Below are 22,375 nucleotides of genomic sequence, written 5' to 3' on the forward strand. Positions count from 1 at the left end.
TTATATTAATTACTGGATTCTACTCGAATTTGATCGTTTTATTCTGCGTATTCTTTGTAATTACTAATAAATTTAATAATCTTATATATTGTTAACAGTTCAATAAATTTGAAAAGATTTTTTTAATAAGTAATGCAACATTAAATCGATCACATTTATTATTTATTACCTAATACATGTATTATATTTATTTTTTCTTCAGCAATCAGGTCAAACCCACTAGAAACCAACAGAAATTTAAATAAAATTTCTTTCCATAAGTATTTTACTATTAAAGATATTCTAAAATTCGGAATTTCTTTATTTTTCGTGTCATTCATATGTGCATATACACTATATGAATACAATATATGTATATATCATTAACTTGATATAAAATAATAAAATAATTAATTTTTCGCTTCAAATAAATTAAATAATAATAAATTAATTAAATAATTAAATTAAATAATTGTTCTCTTAATTTTTTTATTATTTATTTTTTAAATGACTCCTCATATATCATGAAGATTTATCAATATTAATTAATAGAATTTTTATATTTTATGAAAAATTTTACAAGAAAGACTAATTATATAAGATTATATTAAACTATAAAAACAAAATAGGCATCGTGATATTGTGTTACCATTTTTGCAAAGGAATGAAATAAACATTATGACTTAAAACTATTAAGATTTTACATTTAATTGGTATATTTCTTTATATATAGATACATGAAAGATATCGATGATATATAATATATTAATTGGACATTGATTCCTGCAGAATGGTTATGCTTCGAGCATCGAAAACATCGATATATTGAATATTTACAAAAGTACAAAAGCTTACAAAACATCGATTACTATACAGCAAACTCTTCTAGTCACCTTTCATAACTTCCTTTTTCTACACATCGAAAACTAGTTTTAATGGCGGCATAAAGCCGATATAATATAGTTTTCTATTCGTCTAAATTGTAATAATCGTATCATTTTTCTAACTTAGAAAATCAGACTTTTAGTTTTCCGGGAGCAATTAACTAGCTATATATTCACTGCTTATCTAGGCCTTTTATGTATTTATTAATAACGGTAGATATTATTTTAATGGATAAAAAATCATTCCTTTTGATCTGAATAAACAATGTTGTTTATTGTTTAAACACCACAAATTTTACGTATTCTTACGAGGTGTTAATTATCTTATTCTTATCGCATTTTTTTCGTTCAAGATAAAATTATTGATTCTTATAAATAAAATAAAAAATGTATAGTACTAAAACATATGCTACAGATGATTTGCTGCATTATTTTGATTCAAACAATGGACAGGAACTTTATGAATGTCTCGTCTTGCTTTAATATTAGATTACTATTGCTAGCAAGATTTTGTGAAATTAATTATGCTTAATTGCTGTTGATTTTAATTAACAAAATATATATTGCAGCTTGTATTCCAAGTAAAATTTGCCTTGCATAATTTATTAGAGTAATTAATATACAATATTAATAAAACATTGTATTAGTTTACAAGTATTTTATCTGCAAGCCAAATTAGCACCTTTGTCAATTTATATGTCTTTCAATTGATATGTCTTTTATAAAAAATAATAAAAAATTATACGTATATGTTTCTTTAAAAAAGCATATTCATTCAATATGCATTATTCCGTTATATAATTATGTATTGTTTTCCATTGCAAAATTATTTGTATTAATCGTATTTTATCAATTTCACATAATTTGTAATTTAAAAATATCTTTCTAATCAAAAAATTTTAATAATAATTGCAAATATTCAAAGTATGCTACTAATAATCATACATTCAACTTTTTATAAATGCAATGTTTGTTTCAGAAATGTTGATGTTATTTTTACATCCAATTAATTTTTTATTTTGCAAAGGTATTATATATTAAAGGTTAATTTTTTGCGCAAAATTTTTCTAAAAATGTATAAATATTAAAAATTTCGTCCGATTTGTCAAATCCTTATAATGTGCATTTTGTAAAGAATATTATATAACATTAATATATTTTTAATATTAATATAAAATTCCTGTAAGCGTTTTTCGTAATGGTGTTTAATTCGTCGTGTAAAGTTTTCGCATAAAAAATGTCTGTATTCAATATATTAATGTACCAAATTTTACATAAAATTTGCTGGACAAACCTTTATGTATCTTTCCGTATTATATGTACGATTGGAAATTACATGTGTAAAAACGCTTTAGTAAATCAACATATCTTTTACGAATGATATCAAATTATTAATGAGATATACATACTTGTAAATGATATTGAGGAACATTATTTGTGTTTATAATTATAATAGATTACCTACATAATTTGTTTTCAAAATGCGATTAATTCTTAACAAAAGATTTTGGTGAGAATGTGTTAAAAAATGATTTATTTATCGAGTCTTTTTTCAGGGTTCATGGAGGTTCTAATGGCGTTCTCGAGAATCTTCCTTATGAGTGCTATGTCTGCGTGTTTCTTGACCACTGGGTGTAACAGGTCGTCGTTTTGATCTTTTGAATTTGGCAATATCTTCGCCGAATACGTCGCCAGTTCGAAGAGCGGATATCAAGTCATCGAATTCGCCCTTGTTGTCATTTTGACCGTTACTGTTTGCTTCGTTCTTTTTGGTCAGCGATATGCTGTTTAAAATACCTTCTCGCGAATTCTTCCTTTCTATTGTTCTCTTTCGAAGCTGCAATAATAATTTTAATGTCGCGAGAAAGTTTTGTGAAATTATATAGCGAGTAAGATAAAGTGTTAAATATAAATTAAATATAAACGATATGAATATATATTTATTAATTGCAAGATAGAATTGCTTACTTCCTGTTCCTGTTTTGCTCTACGTTCCTCTTCTTCAACCTTCTTTCTCATGTTTTCTACATCCTGTCTCGCTTCAGCCAGAGCTTGCAGGAAATTTTCAAAAATGCCGAAGAATTCATCTGGTTGAACACCAGCCGAATCCTCACCAAATAATCTCACTGCTCGATCAAACTATTTCAATAAAGAAAGATTATTTTATTAAATACAATTATATAATTGTCATATAGAAAGAGATTCAACAAAACATTATAACGCGTGATATATTACAGTTATATACTAAGTAAATAACTTACATTACTTGTTATTTTCATATTATTGAGACAAAAAATTTTCCCTGAAACTAAAAGTTTGCCATAATCATAATTGATATTACAAATATTCTTACTCTAGTCTTCATGTCTTGGAATAAGTCTTCAGCCTCTGCTAATCTACATGTGGCTTGCGCCTGGAAGTCCCTCATAGCTGGTAAAAACATATCACCCTGAAGTACCTGAGATTGACCTCGATGAAATTCTGAAAAATAAATAAAATAAAAATAGCACAAACAATATAATTAAAATCATCTATTTTCTTGTTTCATACATTCTCACATGCTTGTTAAAAACTATTACCAATTTTGTAGAGATACAGAGAAAAGAAAAATTTTATAAATAATAATAAGAGCAAGTAAAGAAGTTCTTAAATTATTTCCAATTACTTGTCTCTTTTTATTCAAATTCCAATTAATTTACAAAAGTCGATTATATAATTTTTATTACCTATTTCTCTCTGAACATCCTGCAGTCCATTTTTGAGATTAGCGACCTCCTTTTGTAGGTCAGCCATACTGACTCTAGCTGCTGTCCTAACATGCGGCATATCCTCTTCGATATCCAAGACCTCTCTGAATCGAGCTTCGAGGATTTGCACGAGATAATGTAACAAAGTTGTACCCTTGGAGCAAGAAGACTTTGTGTCAACTAGACGATTTAAAGAAGCCAATCGAAAGCCGCATGCGTTACCCCGCGCGTTTCCGCGGTTTACGTAATTTCCTAACGCCAAGACTAATTCCAAAAGTTTTCTGAGTCTTCTTGATCTGGCCACTTGCCGACTTGCTTCTAGAACTGCTCGCATCCTCGGCGTCAATTCCGCGATGCTAGCCGCAAATTTCTTTTTGTAATGCAGAGAACGCAATCTCTGCTCATAATGCGGCACTCTAAAAACAAAAATATATGTTTTGTTTATGCATGTTTTATTGATTTGCACATGAAAAAATTTGGGTAAATCTTGATCTCGATGTTTAAGTAAATATAATAAATAAGTTTATCTTTATAGTAGTAATGGCTAGGAATGCTGCACTTATTTCGAAATTTTTAGCGAAACCAAATAGTAATACTGATCGTAACTGATAATAACGAGCAAATATAAATAAAAAAAAAAATAAACACATAAATAGGATATAACAAAAAAAAATGATAAAAGTAAGTACAATAATTGTGATTACTTAAAATGCATTTTCTATGATATATGTCAAAAAGAAAGTAATTCGTGAGGTGTAAATTAATGTCAAGATTTATCAAAATTCGAATTCATGAATAATTAAAAGTCCAATCAAGATGGCTCAAAATAATCATTACAATATTTTTCAGTCTAATAATTTAAAACTAATTTCAAGTTAATAGCATTGAAAATGCAACGCACTTTGATATTTGATACAAAAAATTGTCAGCTCTGTTCTGCAATTCTTTCTGATGGATATCTAACGAGGCGGCCTCCTCCGAGGATGGTATGTATTTGAGCAACTGCTCCACCATATCGATATGCAAAATATTCTGTTGATCCATTGACAATATCGTCCTAGTGATTTCATTATCAGACATCTTCAATTTCGACAATAGTATCGTGCAGTTTTGTGCCCTTCTCGAATCGATCACTGACATCGTTTTCTTATTTTTTCCTAGTGTCCTTAAGTCTTCTATCGAGCCCTCCGTGGAGACACCATTCTTTTGATATGCGCAAAAGATTTTGTCGATGGACTCGAGATCCATTACATTATAAAGTTTAGTATCGTCCAACTCGGACCATATTGTGCCTTGCAATTTTTGCTCAGGTATTTTCGACCAGTTAAATGACTTCAAAGGATTACTCGGCTGAGGAACGTTTTTTATTATCTCCACCTGAAATATTTAATTTAAATTATGCAAATAAAATTATCTAATTAGCCGCAATTATTAATTATATTTTTCGACGCATCTAATTGTATGATATATTACATTACGTAATACATATAAAAAATTGATTGTTTAGTTTAATGACATTTTACATATATATAATTATTATTAATAATATATAGTTTTTTATATAGTTATTAATATTATTTATTATTATTAATTATAATAATTTAAATAATATAATAATAACCTTCATTGGTGGAGGAGCAATCGGCATTAAACAAGGAGGGGGTGGTGGTGCTAATGGAGGAGGTGGTGGTGGCGGTGGAGTAGGTTTTGTCTCAACCTTCTCAAGTACTTCATCTTCCACAATTTTCAAAGTAGCTTTTGCATCGTCTGGTAAACTTCCCGAAGCTACCAATTGTTCTAGACGCTTTCTTTCAGATTTCTCGTTGTTAATTTGTCGTGACAATGTCTCAAGATTATCTTGCAATTCAGAGATTTTTTGTTTTGTTTCTATGTGCATCGACGTCTCTTTCTCGAGACGTTCTTTGATTCTTGCTAAACTAGCCTCCATATCTTCCTACAAAATAAACATTAATTTAGCGATGGTTATATAATCTAAAATATTTTCATTAATTATATGTTCAAATTAACAAAATTATTATAATTAAATTATTACAATAAAAAATTATTATAATTAAAAACTGAAGAAGTTTTATAATAATTGAAATAAGTTAGAAAAACATATATATATATATATATATATTTATAATTAAAATTTTGCTACTTTCAAAAAAAAATAAAGAATTGATTATGTCTGATTTTTAAAAACAATATTGATTTTAAATCGTACTTTCTCTTGAGTTCTCAGATCTAATTCCTGTTCTTTCTTAGCTAGTCTTGTGGACATATCTAAATTTTCGCGCTCCAACTCTTCTGCCTTTTTTCTTGCTGCTACAAGTTCCTCTTCTTTTGCGAGAAGATGGACAATTTCTTTTACATTTATTTCGATCGGAGCTACATCAGGATTTCTTATCAAGCCTGTCTCGTTGCTTTCGGATTGTAGAACGATTTGCTGAACGATTCGATCGAACAACAACCAATGTTGAGGATGTGAACCGTAATCCACTAAAAAAAAGTAAGCAGCATTATGATATATTTTATATATCTTATCATGACACAATCTGTTGATCCAAGAACTTACATGGCAATAAAAGACAATGTTCAAGCAAACTAAGAAGATGAGGATAAGCAGCAGTATGACTGAGCTTTCGTCGCAAAAGATCGAACATGGCACTAGCACTCTTAGTATCCACATGCTCTTTCTCAAATTTCCTGGCAAGTTCCTTCTCGTCTTCATTTCGTACCATTTCAAAGAAATCAAGATGCCTATCGAGTGTCTCATTTTCATATCTTCTCAGTTTCTCGATGATAGGCTGAATGCCCAGCATCAGTAGCTCGTATCTCAAGTGCAGTCTAAATTCTAATGTCACCTGACCCGGCCCATAGTTTAGCACGGCATTAATAAATGACATGATTGCCGTCTTCAGGGACAGATTGTCCTTATAGGCGCCAAAGTTTTTATCGAGATTATTAATTATACATTGGAAGCGCGTTCTCTCGGAATGATATTGTTGGAAGTGCAACATAGCTTCTAGGACCTTGCGGTGACCTCCGGGCACTAAACAAACTGCGCCGAGGATCTCTAATACAGAAATTTTTGTCTTTATATTCTCAGTCGCCAGCGACTGTGATATCGTGTTAATTGCCGTTGGATGCGCCAACACATGCGCTCTACCATTCTAGAAAAAAAAAATTAATTATATATAATGAAGAAGAAATAGCGGTAAACATTTAATTTCTTTCGACGAAATTAGAAGTATAAGAGATTAATCAATTAGTTTGCACATCTTTATTAAAAAGATATAAGAAAATTAAATAAGTTGTTTATTTGATTTTTTTAAGACAATATAATTTATGCATATTATTAATAAATTTTATTACACAACTTAGTAAAAACGGAACTTACCGAATTATTCATTAAAGCTTTTAAACATCCTATGACACTGGTATGGAGATTGCTATTGGCCGCCTCAGCATTCATGGTTTCTAATACTTGTAAAAGAGCATTTAAACCATCTAATTCTATAAATCTGAGAACGAAACTATGCGGCTGCGTTCTCAAGGCAGTCTTTAGAGCTTCGGCTTGACGCATTTGATTCGATATCTCCTCATCTTCCTCTGGAAAAGGACTCTGCAAAGAATATTCGATATGCTTATCATATATTATTATTTAAAAAATAAAATTTTGAAAAAATTTGCGATATAATTTTTATAATTTTCTGAAAAAAAATTATTAATATTATTAACTCTAAATAGTCTAAATAGTATTGCGAATTTATATACGCGTAACATAAAAATACATATTTCTAGAAGACTATATTCTAGTTAGCGATTTATTAATTTGTTCAATTTTTTTTTAATTCTTGATTCACATTAGTAAGAAAACTTTTAAAGCAAAGTGCAATTGTATCATTACTGTAATAAATAAAATTTGTAAAAGAATCACAAAATATTTATTGCAAATGTTTATTGCAAATATTGATATTGTATTATTAAATACTATATCTTAATTTGAGTTAGAAAATTTTAATATATTTAGTATACTAAATTTTTTTTGTATTACAACATTAAATGCAGTCTAAAATGTCGAATACATTTTAGAAAAAAGATGATCATGTGTCAATAATTAATTATCCATTCTATTAAACAATCTTGTTCACTTACGCTTGCTATCGTCTTCAATCTATTGATATAGTCTTCGGGATCGCCGCTCAGATCAGTTGTCCGCAAGCCCCCGTTCTCCAACGTACCATTACCTTTTCTAGAACAATATATCTGCCACTTTTTATTTGCCGGAAGTGCTAAAACCGCCTGTCGATTGGCTTGGGTTAAGTCTAATTCGTCGACGAGTTCGAGGAACATTTTATTTAGCTCTTCCTCGGCCGGCATTGGCAAGGTAGGTGTCATCGCTTGTAGCGTGAGCGTACCCGTGTGTTCCACAACGCAATACGTGATTTCCGGTGGCTCGTCATCCTGCAAAAAAGAGCAATTGAATCAGTTCTACATCCTGGCTATTACAGATCATACATGTAATACTGTCTCAATAAACATAAAAAGATACAAACTGATTTATATTGTATATATATATATATATATATATATATACTATTATATGTGTTTATATTGCGTAAATTATATTTAAAAAATTAGTTACGCGCACATATGTGTGTACAGACTTTCGTGATAGCATCGCGATCAATAATGCAACTTGCTGTTGCCGCAGTTCCTTGCGCTGTGTGTAGATTTCACTTTCAACTATAATAAAAATTGTGAAATTTTTCATATATTTTTCTATTGAATAAATTATTGTAGTAATTTGATTATAATTTGATTATAATTTGATTAAATGTTTATGAGAATGAAAAAGAGTTACAATCGAGGATATGCAACTAACACTTAATTTTATTGTGTTATGTACAAATATATGTAATAAATTTTTGAATTTTTTTATTGTCGCGTTTATAAGAGAATGTTGTCTATGATTCTATGGCCACGGTATATATAAGTATACAAGATATTAATTTTATATGTATGTGTATGTGTATGTGTATGCACATATTAAATTTGTACCGGTTTAAATTTTCAAAATTTATTTCACTTTACGGTCGTTCTCATTTCGTTTTATTCGCAGTCAACAAGAAACGGCAGCAAAGGTCAGGAGCGCTGAATTCCTAAGGTACTTTCACACGTGACTAGAAAATTATTTATTCCCGTACTCGGGTCGATTCTGGGGTTTATTCTTTGTAAACATTATCTCTACGTGGTTGTCATGACATATATTACATATATGCTCGGCGGAATCGTTCGACGTTTCTCTCATAAGGATTTTGCATGCGTGTTCTTCGCCTCATATGAGACAGACGCCTGCACGCACGTGACCGCTACAACACGAGGAACTACAATCAAACGTGATACTCAACTAGCGTGCACGTGAGAGAAAAGAAAAATTCATGTCATTAACTTATATTTCTCTCTTTTTTAATTTATCAATTTTGTTAAAAAATTATTTTAATAAAAAAAAATTCTATTTTTATAAAAATTGTAAAAGCATACTTGTTTTTATGGTTTTAGTATATTCTTTTTCAATAATAAAATATATTTTTAAGAATTTTTGTAAAAAATTGCTTTTTTTAAACCAGAAATGTTTAATTTTTGTAAAGATTTTATTTTTATATGTAAGTATTGTGTTATTTTAGCTGCAGAGAAAAATTTATATCTAGCGGTTTTTTTACACTGATATCTTTGTTAGATTTCATATAACTTTACAAAGTAAATACATATATAATATTTATAGTTTCTATAATTTAAATATAATTACTTTTCTTTATAATTTCATATCATTGCTTTATATATTTTTGTGATTTTTTTTTGTAAAACAATTTTTACTTTGATTAAAAAGAAAGATATATATTTGGAATCTTTCTTTTTTAATTTTTGATATGTTTATAAAATCTTTAATATAAAAAATTTTTTTTATTCTAGAAAATGATACGCTACAGCATATGTTTTTGTAGTGAGAAGAGTTCGTTATTGTGAAAAAATATTATAAAATATTATAAAATATTATAAAATATTAACATGAGACGTGCTATGATATTCCTACGTTCCGTCAGGTAATAAAATGAATCAGTGGCACTACAATAGGTATTAGACTGCAATTAGGCTCATATTTTATATCCCGTTAGACGCGTTGCAAATCGCAATTTACAATAGACTCACTTGGCACATTGCAGATGCTAATCTAATCGTTGCGCGTTGTACGTAAGTCTTTATTGTCCTCCGCGAAAATTATGCTGTCATGCTGGTAAAATGAAACAGATGGACGATAAATAGGAAATAATGCGGATGCTGCTGCTGAACTTCGTAGAACATATTGTAACTATAGGAGATTATGCTTTATTTTTTACTCCTTCCTTTTCCAAAGTTATTTGTAATCTTGTCAAGATTATCAATATAGTGTGTTATAAAATGTTTCTAAGCAATCTGGTTATATTTTAGATGCGTGTTTTAACTTTAATAAAATAAAATGCATTTAAGTCTTGTTTTATAATATTCCAGTCTATTTATAGACAAATAATATTTTCAATTAAACGTGTTAAACAAACCTGTTCCCTACTCTTTAAATTAAATTAATATCATCATATTTTACTTTTTCTTATATATTTGTGAAAATTATTCTCTTCTCGATATATTTGTTTTTTTAAGATCTTTTAACTCCTCTTTTAGATCTTTTTAGTTCCCCTTGCTATCGCGTGTGAAAACAAACTCGTAAAAACTGTGCAACATTTTAAAAACGATATTATCAGCAAAATACGACTTCCGAATCTCTATCTTTACTAACCACGCCTGACTAGTTCCCAGAAAAGAGAACTGGATGTCCTTACGAAACGATCTTTGTCTCTCCTCTTTTTTTATTATTCCGAGTTAAGTATTTTACTGGTTTTGCCCTTGGTTTATCAGAAAAAAGACTACAGAATCCTAAAGAGTATTAGATATATGATTATATTCGCAAATAAAATATAGTCGGTCTTCAGCCAGAACCTCTTGCGGCGTCGAAAAAGTAAAAATCAATTGAGATAATAAAATCTGCAGATCACAGAACCGACCAAAGCTGACCATTTGTAGATTATGTTATGTTTCTGGAGGAAACGGTATATACCGATTTTCTTGGCTCAATCGACCATCGCGGTCACGATGTCAAAGACCTCGAATGTTCGTGTTTGCACGAGAGGGACATGCCAGGTCTCATGACGCTGCAAAACGCCGTTAATGCTGTCCTTTTTTTTTACATATGATATATATTTTGCAAAAATATATTATTTATTAAACAAGAAATAGTATTTAAATTAAGTTTGCTGTGAACTTTTTTTGCACCGCTGCTTTTTCCTTTAAGAATGCATTTATTCTCTACGAAATTATTACATCATTAAAATTATATATATACGTGTTTAATATTGTAAATAATACAATTTGCAAATATATTGAAAATATATTGAAAATTATTAATACTATTAAGTCAAGTATTTTAAAAAACTACCAAAATATTTCATGAATTATAAAATGCAAATATAAAATAAAATTTTGTTTTTTATTTAATTTTGTATGAATTTGGCTATAATTAGCTTCTAAATTTTATTGTAAAGATGTGTATATATATAATGGAATCTCATAATAACGCACTGTACAAGGCTTTGAAATGCTATAATAAGGTTACCCGACATTACGATGATATTTACTGTATTTAAAAAAACATACACAAGTGGAAGAAAGCAGCAATCTGAAAACTAGAATAGGACATGTGCGACTTTTACAAAGGTCGGTGATGTCAAGACACAGTGCTTGGCATGCGGAAAGGATTTCCTAGTAACATATCTCACTAGGTTGCAGATAAATGAAGATAATTGGCGAGTATCACGGAGAAATCTTTAAAGTTGTTGCAACGTTGTCCAATCTTGATCATAAATTTTGCACTTGCATGACGTGCAATGCACAATAGCCTAAAGCAACTTGCACGAGAAGTTTTTTTACGTTATAGTTAGATTTCTGTCTATTAATTTTTCCATCGAGAATGTAAACACACAATCACGATTTCTAATTGAGAAATACGCTTTAATAGCAATGAATAATCAGGAATAACAATAGCTCTAAGAAAGTTTTACATATTATAACAAAACTATATCTTCATTCAATATAGTTAAAGGATTTTTTTACAAAAATATGCAATTGTAGTGTATAAATAAAATTAAAATTTATTATCAAATTAATATAATATTTTTATTTTATTTTTATTTGTTAATATTATTTTTTTTTATTTTCATAAAAATAGATAAAGCGCATAGAGTTATAAAATGCTTTTCACGTGTGGAATCTATTGATTAACAAGATACGTATTCTTAAAATAGATTCTATTGATCAGAATAAGAACACGTTTACTTAAAATAGATCTAAACAGGTATAAGTATATTTATATAGACTTCTCATTAATTTGATGATAGTAAATCGCATAAGAGATGAATCGAGAGAGTTACAGTTAATAACTCAATCCTTTTCACTTTCAGTCGACTTTCAAATTAACACATGTATCTAGCTTGACGGAGAAATGCCTCGACATATTTACTCGATATGCATGTATTCGCATATTTGAGAAAAAGAAAAAATAAATATTAAGAAGGCTTAATTAAAAACTTATGTACATATCAAACATTCTTTATAATAATATTAATAATATATTATATATAATAATATTATATAACAACAATAATAATAATTTTATTAGAGCATGATTTTGGAAATTAATGTCAAATTTATATATTAAAAAATAAAATTTTAATTTTAAGTCAAAAAATAATTTGAAGATGTGTGTCTATAATTAAAACATATCAATATTATTTTATCATTAATATTGACAACATTTTTATATTTTAATAATATAAAGAATATTAAATTGATTTATTGAATATTATTCAATCATAAATCACAATTTATCAAAAAAAAATTATCTTGATGCTTAATATTTTGAGAACCTTTTTTTAAAATAACAAATTTGATAACAGTTGTTCCAACATATGGTTGTTCAAACATATTTCCTTAAAGTTTCCTTATCATCAATCCTACATTTTTGTTCACATTTTCTTAGATTGTTAAAATTAATGCAAACAATACATATATTTTATTTTTGACTTTTTTTAACACACAACAGCAGTTACAATATTTTAAATTATTATTATATCTATGACAATGAAAATATCAAAATAGTAAATATCAATTTAATTTAATAATTCATATATTATCTATATAAAATTAAGTGTGCGACTAAAAAGAACGATCTAGTCAACATTTTTTAAAATTCTATTAATGGTTATATTTATTTATGCAAAATTAATCAAAAATCATACCTGGAGGCAGCCGCAAAACGATTTCTTCACTCGTGATGGCATAGTCTGGCAGCGACCAACAAACTCTTTTAAAGACTGTGAACTTTTCACAGGACAGCTTGGAATCCTCTACAAATCATAAAATTATTCTCATGTAGTATTCAATATAATTACATAACGCGTATACAAAAAATGTCAGTAAAAGGATCCTAAAAATTTACATAAATGCGTAAAAATAATATATTTATACATATTTATAGTAAATTCACTAGTACTATTGTCGTCATAATGCTTATTGTTCTAACTAATAGTACTTTATTGAGTTGCAACAAAAAGCTCGTTAAAATAAATTTAAATATTTTTCTATGAAAAATATTTAATTTTATGTTACATGACAGAGATAGATAAAAAAGAGATGAATTTTTGAGAATTGGGTTGCAGATTTTACGGTCCTTATAACATGTAACATAATACAATATGTCATATAACATATGACATATCAAAACATTATTAGAAAACGAGAGTAAGTAGTAGGAACATAATAATAACCGTCCATTTGACGACAGTTTCGTAACAATTGTTGCTTCATCTTCCGGTAGTTTTAAAAATGGGACGTTCTGCTTTATCGCTACACAGTTACAATATAAGAATATTACGTAAAATGAGAAAAATAACAAAAATTTTTAAAATATAAGTCTGATTTAATATTATGTATAGGAAAAAAAATGCAAGATTACTATTGCATATTATTTCGCAAAAAAATATCTATATAATATACATATATATATTTTATGAAACAAACTAGAATATTTAAGACTATCATGTAAATAAAATAATTTTTTGATTTTCTACTCTCTGTATACAGAGTGGCCCACGTAAAGTATTAAACTATCTCATCAATAATTTTTGATTCGACAAATATTTTTAAAGTTATGGACTTGTAATCCTTTACATAAAATACCCTATACTAATTAATAAGAAATTATGTTTTAATAATAATAAAAAACTCAAATTTTAATTAAAACCGGAGTTAGTTTATAATCAAATATTTTTTTTCAATTAACAATGTAACGATTAATCATTATATAACAATCTACAGTGATCGATTCTAAGTGAACTTAGCAAAAACGATTTACTAACAATCAAAATTCCTTTTCGATTCGATCACCTACGTGAAAAAAATGCCACCTTCCACTTTCAGGTTTTGGGCAAGGCGCAATATCATCAACATTAGAAGACGACGTTGGCATGGCTTTTCAAGATCAGTCAAATCGTTTTTTTTTACACGACACAATCAGATAAGAGACAGATGCCCGGGGCCCCGGTGCGTTTTCGATTGTAATCGTCTTTACGATTAACCGCGATTTTCACTTTTGCGTGCCTTGGAGAGAAAACCGTTTCGCTCACACAAGCAGATAGGAACTCGAGAACTTGAGCCACTAGTCGATTCTGTCGTCTAATACTCTACCTTATCTCTACACATTGAAATTCTTATCGTGAAGGAAAAAAGAACAACGTCAATTATCGTGCGCCAGTTATCGCGTGACTATGCATATCATTGTGATGTCCTCAGAAATCAGCTGATCGCCAGTCACATAAGTAGACAAAACGCTTTTAGAAGTATTTATTTTTACGTGATGTGAACGCGACGTATATCTCTTTAATTTCATTAGCCTCTATATATTTTTCTCTATTTATATTTGTTTCGCAACATGATAAAAGATAACATTTAAAGTTAAATTTCAAAATTTATAAAAAAACAGATATGCGCAAAAATAGAAAATGCAAAAAATATATTTGTGCAGTAAAATAAAATTTAAAATTCAAACTTTAGAAATATTTCTTTGTATTTTATATAATTTAACCTGATTGTGTAATGATCTTAAAATAAAACTTCTTTAGAGTATTTAATTAAAACACTCAATATTATCAACATTGATTTTTTACGAAATACATAATTGTCAATGAGATATTCCTCGATGTATGATCGATAACTTAACGTATACTTCTCTCGGTTATTTCTATTCGTGAATAATAGTAATCTTTCTCGAGCCGTTACATCGCGGTTCGTGTAACAAGAATGTCGAACACATCAAAGCACTGTACGTGATTATGTAAACGCGCACGATACTTCTTCGGTCTGTGACACATGATTTTCAAAATACATACAACGTGTGAGAATGAATGAAATGCTTTTTGTTCATTTAATGCAACTTAATTACAACAATAAAAAAAAAACGAACATAATAATGTCTGAAGATTTTAGTATATTATCTTGCAACTTATTTTGTATAAATGTTTCAATTGGGAACTGTACTCTTATCTTCTTTTTATGATAAGCTTCTTACCGCAATATTGTGAAACTCATATTGCAGCTAATTGACCTATATAATAAATCGACCTCTTATAATATAATTTTCTCTTATATTTTAAAAGCTGAAAAAAATGAGAAATCAGAACTCTTGTAAAATTACAAATTAATATCAGAAATATACTTTTCACTTCAAGACATTCTTTACGTAAAATATTTTTTAATATCGATAGTTTTTTCTTCGCACACGCTCATAGTGCCATATATATATATATATATATATATATATATATATATATATATATATAAACCTATCTACATATATCTGAATCTTTGGAGAATCGAAGAAGTTATTATTTTTAATGCAAATTTCGTTGTAACGGCGTTTACCGGAAGCGAGTACACAACGACGGAAGCGAGTCACGGACTTGTAAGCATACTTTCCATAGCTTTACGGTCTCTAATCCATCTCTTTAAATTACTTCCTCGTAAAAAATACAGGGATACGCGAACTTACGTGCGTCATGATTCCCAACTGTCATCATGTTATCAGTTTAAGACAATTGTAAACATATGAAAAAAGCACTATATCTTAAAAACAAGGCAATTTTATTCGATCTTTTACATCTTTAATAACTCAGAGAAAGAAAGAAAAAAAAGAAGAGCATTGATGAAGAGCAGAATAAAAAGATTTTTTGATATTATTATTATAAAAATATTTATTATTGTCAGGTTGAAAATAATGCAATCTTTTTTCCGATGCGAGAGTCATCAATTTACCGCATTAAATACAAATTAATTATATACCTCTAGTTCTTTATTTATTATCAAATATAATTTGTCATAAATTATTATAAAATTTTAATATCAAATTACTAATTTTATTTTCATCAAAAATTCAGTATATTTACATCATTTCAATGTTTCCTTTTAATAATATAAATATAACTTGTATTATATAATCAGTTAATTTTCTTTGAAAGTGCTGACAGAAACTGCTTATCTAATTAAATCTGATTAGCTAGCATTTAGATAAATCGTGTAAATCAATGCATGTTTTATTAACTCAATTCCTGCAATGATACATATCTTGAAATACTTGGTTACAAAAATAATATTAAATTAGCGTAAAGGGAAGTGTGTTAGATATATGCTGCAAAAAGAGGCATAATAATAACATACTTGAACGTAATAAACTCATTATTCACTGCCGCGATATAATTACATGCTATAATTATTGTGTTTCGCGGCGCAAGCAAGCGTTTTGATCTCGCAGATATCATTTTAATGACGCGTGCATCATTTGGATCAAATAATCGCGCGCATCAGTCGTAATTAATATACGATTTATTTATGGCTATTTCGTGACACTTGGAAGCAGCGCAACGTGCTAGATTTATTCCATAGTTTACAAAGAAATATTTTTAACTTTTAAATTTATCCTTAATTATATCGAAAAACAAATTTAAACAATTTTGAAATTAATTTAATTTTGTATAATTTTGTGAAGAGCCAATCTGTAATACATCAATATATGCATTGATCTTGCGAATTATGATCGAAATAAATGCCTCCTCGCAATTAGGTCAATTCACTTGAATAATTATGGAGCAGTGTATTATGACACCATACTTTCAACTATGACGAAAGCATCACGACATAAGCATCTTCTATGGATAAAATATGCGAAATGTATTCAGCATATAAATTAATATTTTTCTAAGTACACAAAGTATAACATTACTCTTCTAAATATCTATATCATACAATAAATGCTATTTATTATGATTCCGTGGCTAATTACAAGTCGAGCAAAGTGTATCATTTTAAAGTATTTAATTTTTATATACTTGTGAGTCTCTTAACAGACCATTTATATAATAACATATGCATATATATTGAAGCTATTTGAATATTAAATATTTTTATAATATTTATTATATTATTAATATTAAAAATTTTTATATATTTGTGAGTCTCTTAATAAACCATTTATAAATAACATATACATATATATATTGAAGCTTTTTGAATATTAAATATTTTTTACAAAAAGCTAAGATTTTTTAAAACTCGACTTATAAAAATTCGGCGCTTAAGAGGTTAAAGAGATTAAGCTTATCTGAGCAAAAATTAATCTTATCAAAAAATCTGTAATATAGATAAACATAAAAAAAAAACAAGTTTCTTCGCGTGTAATTAAAATACATACAAAACAGTTGCCTAGGTTTACAAGAGATTGCACGTATTGTGATTACGTATTCTCAATATTTGCATGCTAATAAATTCATCTATAGTGAAACACTTGTAACAATGAACAATGAAAAATAAGCTAAATTACCGCACATTATCCCTTTCTATTTCATACCACGTTTGTCTCTTTCTCCTTGTCAGCTCTGATCTCGTCTTTTTCCTCTCTCTTCTTTATGAGTGTACTCTCACCAAAGATATTTGAGTGAAACTTTAACGCGCCCTTCCCCCTTATCGACATCAATTGAATCATTGATTAATCGATCTATCAGCTGTCATAAAAATGGGTATTGAATCTTCTATCACCAATAAAAATAACTTTCTCATTAGCTACTGTTATTTTCTCTTTCACTCTCTCTTTCTTTTTTTTTTTTTTTTTAAAGTGTTTCCCATAGTTTATATGTGTTAATTAATAATTGAATCATAATATTAAAAATAAAAATTGCAGAATAGAAATATATCAAAGTAAAATGTAATTGTATGTCTAATATATAAATCGATTTTATATTAATACCTATTTTAGACTTTATATTAATATAATTATTTATGTTAATATCCGTTAATTTTTTAAATTAATTAAAAAATTATTATTCACTGCAACTTTTAACTTTTCAAAACTCAGCACATTGACAGTTCAAAAATATTCTATTTTTTCTTTAAATTAAGTGATGCCAAACGTTTTCTCTTGTGCTGTCTCTCTCTTTCTCTCTCTCTCTCTCTCTCTCTCTCTCTCTAAAATAGATAGCATAAAGATAGGTGTGTAGTAAATCGTAATCATAAAGTAAACGGTACTTTGCCTGTTTTTATAATTGCGCAATATTCGATTCTTTTATCGCAATTTAGAAATGACAGTTGCGTCTATGATGAAGCTAATGACGCATATAATATGCAGCCTAATATTTAAATTATACACATTACCAGATTCAGCTTTCCCATTTTCTCCAGCATAGTGTCCATCTTGAATTTTCGTCGATTAGACTCTTCTTCAAACGTTTGCCCTTTCAAACCGCGAACTGAAATGTCTTGTGCCGAGTATTCGTTCGAAAGTTGCTCGCTTAGCATGCGAGGATTACCAGTATTTGTCGATAAGTACAGTGAAGTTACATCGTGTCCCAGAATAAAGCTTATAGCGCATTTATAATATTTTAATGCTTCATTCTGTAAAGATCATGGAAATTATACGTGACGTTTAAGATCTCTTTTTTTATACATATGTAGTCCTTTTGAGCGGATAAAATATTTGTGGTTTTTCCTAAATACTTGCAGAGTTAAATATTGCAGTCAATCTCAAATTATTTTTGGAAATAAAATTCTAGATTTTGTTTTACAATAAGTAGTAATTGCAATAAATTTTTATTATTATATTTATTGTCATATTATAAAATCTATCATCATTTTTATCATATCAATCTATCGATCAATTTATTGATTAACTTATTGATCAGTTTATTGATTACTTTGATGTCTGCTTTTATAATACAATTTATTTCTAAATTATAATAAAAAAAATCCAGCAATATTAGCTTTTTCAGAAGACTTGTTTCCTTCCTGTTCGTCAATTCACTGTTTTTCCCGGAAAAGAGAAGATTTTCTTGTAGTTTCTCTCATTGAATCTCTTCATTCATTTCTAACGAAACTGAATTGAATCTTCATTAAAACAAAATTAAACGTTTAACGCATCACAACATTGCCAATGTAAATTTTTTCACTCAAAAAAATATTTTGCGCTTGCTTATAATTATTGAAGAGTCCGATAAAAATACAATAGATAAACGAAAATTTGATCGAAAAAGCCCGAATTGCAACGCCCGAATTTTCTTCTCTGTTTCGATCAAGATCAGCGGACGATCTCGGCTGCGAAACGTTCTTGCTCGCGATTGTAGGTTGAACTGCCAGGTGAAAACACAACACCTCTTAACCTGCACAGGTGCACATAGAAGTCCCCCGACTGGGCTCTGGAAAGAAGGGGGGCCTACTTGCGCGCTAGGATTCTTCGTCACGAATACTTTGATCGGCGCGGACCTGATGGTGAAACCGGAGAATATCATCGGCGCGATCCCCATTCTTTACAAGCTTCGAATTTAGATGAGACAGATATTATCTTAGAATAGATGGGAGCCACATTGGCCGGCGAGTGATAAGCGCAAAGGAGAGTCGAAGTACGATACGCACAAAAATTTGCTCTCGAAATATCACCTCGTTTCGGACACTTTCTTTTACGTGTAACATTAATGAAAACATAAGATATGCGAAAATTCCGACTCTTTTGTGATTAAATAACTTTCTATCGTTATCACTAGTTATAAATGAATAGAGACAGAAAGAAAGTGCGCTGGATTATTAATGATATATCTTTATTTTATGTTATATTACTTTGTTTAGGTCATTTTAAGTTTACTCAAAAAAAACTGTTATGGAAAAATGTCCATATGATTTGTTTTGTATGTGAATATAATAATATAATTTTTTTAAATATAAATTTTTGTTTTAATACACAATTATTACTTATGACCTATGATATTAAATTATAGATTTAATCTAATCTGTCTATTGTTAAATATACTTGTAAATAATATTGCATATATGTATAAAGTATAATTTTTGCAAGTATGTTTTAATTATTATTTACGTGTGGCGTTTTTTTTTTAAATAAATATATAGCTTAAGGTAGAAAATATATACATAATATTAATATGCCATATATTAATACACAATAATATATATCTATCAAAATTTAATGAGTCCTCAAAGTAAAAAGTCTTTAAAAAATTCTTGTTTTTGCATATATTATAAATAAAATAATAAACATGTCATACACTTGGCTTTAAAAAAAATAATTATTATAACTGTGCCTATATTCAATTATTGACTGTACCCTCATCTTATAGATCTGCGATAAGAGCTTGCTATACATTTACAAAAGAACTTGCTATACATTTTCTATGTTGAACACATCGTAAAACATGTGAAAGCTATGAAATAAATTTTGTTCGATTGCCGAATTTAGTGCGATAGGAGGCAATTTGATTGCCTATAATAATTTTAACATCACATCAAACTTATTAATTAATCATAAAAGACACAAGATTTTTTATATTAATAGATTATAATTTTTTCTCTTTATTGCTCACATCAACAAAATCGTGGAAAAAATCTCATTATAATAAAGGACATTATTAATTATTTGAAAAACGGATATATATCAATTTTTTAAATCTCACTTTTGCAGATTATAATTTTAATTTATTATTAAAAGAGGCTATTCAAAATTTACATTATTGTCAAAAGTGTGATATAATTGCATAAAAAGCGCAATTTTTAATAAAAATATCTATAAATCTACTATCTATATATCCAAAAAAATTTCATTTTTCAAATTTTTAGCTAGAAATTAAAATCCTACAGTTTAGTATAAAGCAATGAGTTCAATGCTAGCCGAACTTGATAGAGGCAAAATTGAGAAATTAGAATCGCAGCTAACTGACTCGCGTGTTATTCGCTGCATGTACGTGGCATGGGAAACGGATTTGCGTGAATCTTAGATCTTCAAACCCGAAACCGCGTTGTTGTCATCATTGGTATGACGCACAACAAAAAGTTCGTCCTTGCTTGCCCCGCGGCAACAGCCTTGCTGGCAAACTACACTCTTGTCTCGTCGTCGCTGATGCACAACGACTGGTTTTTCAGCGGGAAAAATAAAACGCATGATCATCAGAATTTTTTTCCCCTTCTCTACGCCATTCCTTCTGCATGGTGGAGAAGCAAGATGAAAGTTTATTGCCATCTCTTTCGCCAGATGTACTTCTACCTTGAAGATGTTCTATTGTGATAATCGTATCTTCAGGATTATTAACGACTGTGAGAGTCCATGCAATCGGATTAATGTGAGTCAACCAAATGCAAATGATAACATGAGCTTTGCCAAGGATATTCTTATTTAGAAAAATCTTCTCGCTGGTCCAACAAATATCTATCCGGTGCTTGAGAATTTTTCTACACCGATCTCAGCTACTAGTACTTTATTTTTAAAACGTTCAACATATTTTATATCTCTCTTTCCTTGAACTTCTATTATAATTACATTCTGATTATATTCCTACTAATCTCTAATTGACTGATTTTTTGACTAACACAGTCTTGGAAAATTTATGTTTCTTTAGGTATAATCCATTACGCATATAATTATCAAAAAAACTAATATTTCAATATATTATTTTATTTAATCGTGTTATTAATTTAATTTAATTTCATTATTTTATTTAATTTAATATAAATATAAATTTATATACATTATATTAGTATTTATTTATAATTAAAAAATTTATTTATAATTAAAAAATTTCTTGGAAAAAAATTTTGGTTGACTTTTTTAATATAAGTAGCTGTTGAATATATTTGAAAATATCTAAAATTTTCGGAATATATTTAAAAAAATAAACTATAACTTTTTATCGTTATTAATGATGTCTATTTTTTTTTTATTATGTACATAGTACACAAGATTGAATTGTCATGTCGCTGGCATTTAGTTCTTTATCGCATACCTTTGCTTCTCGTTCGAATGGGATACTCAGAGACACTCACGAGGCACTGTTCGCTATGTTAAAGCTAATCGATTGCATTGGTTTGCTTACTTGCTTTATCACGAGAATGTATATAATGTTTTAATGGGCACTCAGCATTAATGTTACTTGGCATACATTGCCGGTGAAAACAAATTAGAGAAACTTCCGCAGGAATACGCGGGACTTTTTTATCATATCTCTGGAATGGATTTAACATGAGAATGAGATGCGAATTTCATGCATCTTTTACAAAAAACAATCTCAAGCA

At 28.6% G+C, this 22,375-nt stretch overlaps 1 protein-coding gene across 3 annotated transcripts in view; it reads right to left on the reverse strand.

Annotated features, from left to right (window-relative positions):
• Positions 1-671: 671 nt before the first annotated feature.
• LOC126857309 (disheveled-associated activator of morphogenesis 1) overlaps positions 672-22,375 on the reverse strand; it is a 35,264-nt gene continuing 13,560 nt past the window's right edge. The window contains exons 1-13 of one of the 3 annotated variants that reach the window (XM_050606606.1): positions 19,067-19,389; positions 18,461-18,700; positions 13,003-13,110; positions 7,772-8,080; positions 7,014-7,238; positions 6,189-6,786; positions 5,838-6,112; positions 5,232-5,564; positions 4,512-4,987; positions 3,590-4,026; positions 3,217-3,344; positions 2,832-3,002; positions 672-2,700 (exon numbers count right to left, since the gene is read on the reverse strand). In XM_050606606.1, the coding sequence (XP_050462563.1) occupies positions 2,434-2,700; positions 2,832-3,002; positions 3,217-3,344; positions 3,590-4,026; positions 4,512-4,987; positions 5,232-5,564; positions 5,838-6,112; positions 6,189-6,786; positions 7,014-7,238; positions 7,772-8,080; positions 13,003-13,110; positions 18,461-18,604 (3,471 nt within the window). In that variant the 5' untranslated portion in view covers positions 18,605-18,700; positions 19,067-19,389 and the 3' untranslated portion in view covers positions 672-2,433. Of the gene's footprint in view, positions 2,701-2,831; positions 3,003-3,216; positions 3,345-3,589; positions 4,027-4,511; positions 4,988-5,231; positions 5,565-5,837; positions 6,113-6,188; positions 6,787-7,013; positions 7,239-7,771; positions 8,081-13,002; positions 13,111-18,460; positions 19,390-22,375 lie in introns of those variants that run through there. The other 2 variants (XM_050606607.1, XM_050606608.1) reach the window with 2 other exon arrangements.

Source organism: Cataglyphis hispanica, chromosome 21 (assembly GCF_021464435.1).
Source record: "Cataglyphis hispanica isolate Lineage 1 chromosome 21, ULB_Chis1_1.0, whole genome shotgun sequence".
NCBI classification, from domain to species: domain Eukaryota; kingdom Metazoa; phylum Arthropoda; class Insecta; order Hymenoptera; family Formicidae; genus Cataglyphis; species Cataglyphis hispanica.